The 3,086-nt window shown below is 55.6% G+C and overlaps 1 protein-coding gene across 1 annotated transcript; it reads right to left on the reverse strand.

The window, feature by feature from the left end:
- Positions 1–203: 203 nt before the first annotated feature.
- On the reverse strand, positions 204–3,057 carry SIAE (sialic acid acetylesterase; the record flags this gene model as incomplete). The annotated part of the gene is made up of 4 exons (XM_026867396.1): positions 1,823–3,057; positions 691–854; positions 471–609; positions 204–387 (listed from the first exon to the last, which is right to left on the reverse strand). Coding segments are annotated over exons 1-4 (644 nt in total), but the record flags the coding sequence as incomplete, so codon positions are not given.
- Positions 3,058–3,086: the final 29 nt, after the last annotated feature.

The raw sequence follows: 3,086 nt of genomic DNA on the forward strand, positions 1-3,086 counted from the left end.
GCCCAGATGTGCCCTATGTCCTCAGCATGAGCATAAATCTGGGGATTTTACCCAGAGTGGGTAAAATGGTGCACAGAGGGGAAAGCGGGGCTCCGGGAGCGGGATTGGGATGGGAAGGGACAGACAATGCCCCCCCAAAAGTGGCAGGGGTGAGGATACCCCCAAAAATCAGACAGCAAGGTTTCCCCTGCATCTTCTCTCACCTCTCCACATCCCCCAGGAGCCCGCACGCCCGCAGAGCTCTGGGGGAAGACCAGGCCTCGATAGGGGTGCCCCCCCAGGCCGCCTCCACCAGCCCGAGGGGGTACCGCAGAGCCTCGTAGAGGTAACGCCCCAACAACCAGCAGATGGCTGAGAAGTAGGTGAAATTCCCGTGGCCCAGGTTTTCTGTTCAAGAAACAGTGGGCTGCAAAGGGAAAAAAAGCAATTTCTGGGCTTTTTTGGGGTTTTTTGAGGTGTCTTGCACTCACCAGCTGTGGGGATGGACCACGGCAAATCGATTCGCTCCAGGTCATCCAGTTCCATGTCAGAGCGGGCGGGCGCTGCGGCGAAGATGCGGATGTAGGGGTAGTGAGCGGCGGCGGCCAGCTCCTGGCTGGCATTGGCGACCTAGGGAAGGGTCAGGAGCGTGCATGGCACTTCCCTGCCTGATCCCTGCCTGAGGCAGCAGGATCAGGCCGCGGTGCTCACCTGCAGGACCGTCATTGCCATGTTGCTCTGCCCGCTGCAAAGCCACACGTCGCCAAAGTAGACATCCCACAGCGTCACGTTCTCCGAGCCCTGCCCAGCCGTCAGCGTGTAGGGACCGCCTTGATCCATAGGGTCCAGGACAGTTGTCCACATCCCAGAAGGTCCTAGAAGAAGAGGACGGTGCTTATCTTTCACAAACCCAACAAAGATCTCAAGATCTTTGCAAATGAGCAGCCAACAACCAGACAGGCGACGAGGGAAAGCTTCGCCACCGCAGAGCCAGGCTGGGGAAGTGGATTTTGGAAGCTGTCCACCATTGGAGGGTCTTTCCTCCTGCAGGAACATAGGGGTTAAAAAGAAAATCTTGAAGACAAATGTGTGTCAGAGCAGAAGCTGCTGGGAGGAACCAGGATTACAGGAGCAGCTTGGTGTGTGTGACACTGAGATGTCTCCAGCTAATTTTAGAGGCGCCGATTTGAGGCGTAAAGATATTCTGCTGGAGCTTAGCATGGATTTTCTGGCCCGGCTGGGACCGGATCCTGCAGATCTCCCAAGAGCAGCAGATCGCTGCTCTCTCCCAAAACGCCTCCAGCTTGTGGAGAAGCTCTTTTGGCAGCAGTTTCACCCCCCCTCAAAAAGGTGAAGGGCAGCCCCCCAACTCACTTGGCAGGGAATGAGATTTGAGATGCCTCCCAGGCTCAAGGAAGGCTCTGTGACATCCTTCAGGTCTCAGAGATCCCCTCCGAGGGGGGAAGACATAAAAAAAAAAAAAAAAAAAGGTTTTGACAGGGAGAGGAGCTGAATCCCCTCCCCTCTCCCCTCCACAGCCTCATCGTTCGGCTCAAAGCCTACGCGGTGCCACCCACTCCAGCGGCAGCTCGGCTCCCGCTCGGCACCTACGTGATCCTGCTGTTGGGAAACCAAAGTGAGCAAAGGCCGATGGGGAGAGGGACGGCTGACCCCCCCGCTTTCCCCACAGATCTCCTGGAGAAGGCAAAAGCGTGGCCCCAGGGGAGACATCACCATCACAGCCACCTCCCATCCAGCAATGGGACAAACCCAGTGGGTCCAATCTGGGCTTGGACTGGTGCTCCTCAGCCACCAAAACCACCGGCGAGGGTCCAGGACCCACCTTTAACTTGCGCCTTCTTCTTCATGACGAGGCCACCAGCCCCGGAGAGAACCACAGTCACGGCAGCCCCTGGCTCCCCGTAGCCCCACACCACGGCTCCCGCTGGCTCCTTCTGCAACACCATGTGGTCGCCGTAGTAGGAGGCGAAGCCAAACATCGCCCCTAGGATCAACAGAGCACAAACATCCTCTCCAAGAGGCGAAAAGTGATGAGAAAAATCCCCCACACAGCCTATGACTCCCTCTTAAATGCAGATTATTAGAGATCCCACTTTAATTTACAGCTTCCATCAGTCCTTGGTCAAGCTTAAAGTGGTTAAAATCACCAAGGAGCTGAGGAAGCAGCACGATTTTGTCCCCAGGAAAGCCCAACCCTACGAGGGAAGTCACCTCCCGAAGGACAGGAGCTTGTTCTTACACAGAGTTTGGATAAAGATTTAGGTAAAAAATTTTTCTAATAACAGTATGGGAGCGTTTCTTTGAGCCCAGCCTTGCTAATAAATATCTTCTGACATATATTTCCCTGGCAAAAAAAGTTTGGTGAGTGATGGGACAGGAATCACCGGGCACGTGGCACCAGCAAAGACGCTCTCAGTGGGGAGGGAAGCAGAAGTCTCAGCCCTGGCACCCCTAAAAGCCCCATTTTTGGGGGTGTGAAAATAAAACCATGCTTGAAAGGGGGTGAGGGCAATGTCTGCAGGGTGTGGAAAGGTGATGTGGGCGGTGATCCCTGTTGCAGAGATCAAACTGGGGCTAATGGAGCCCTATCTCCTTCACTGCTCATCCCAGGTTGGGTTTAATAGAGGAAAGAAACGATGTCCTCGGCCTCTCTGAAATCAGCCGCATCACCAGTCCCACTGTCTCATGCGACGAGGCTCCGAGAAGGACAAGTTACATAAAAAAATGAGTCGGAGGAGGAAAAAAAAAAAACCAAACCCCGAGACGCCGAGGAGGAGACTGGAGGCTATAAAAAGCAGCTGGGAGGAGGGAAGGGAGGAGAGCCCACGAGATGCTGCCGAGGAGCCGCATGCGACTCCCACCTTACATAAAGCATCATCCCATGGTGGCAGCGACACGCCAAGGGCATCGGAGAGGGGCTGGGGGTGTGTAAAGGGTGTCAAACAAGGGATGGGGGGGATGCCAAGGGTGTCAAAAAGGGAGTGGGGGAGTGTAAAGGGCATCAAAGCAGGGCTCTGGGGGTGCCAAGGGCATTGCAAAGGGGCTGGGGGGTGCAAAGAGCACTGAAGTGGGGCTCTGGGGGTGCC

The sequence above is a fragment of the Athene cunicularia genome, unplaced genomic scaffold (assembly GCF_003259725.1).
Source record: "Athene cunicularia isolate RWA unplaced genomic scaffold, athCun1 SCF_330, whole genome shotgun sequence".
Classification (NCBI taxonomy): Eukaryota; Metazoa; Chordata; class Aves; order Strigiformes; family Strigidae; genus Athene; species Athene cunicularia.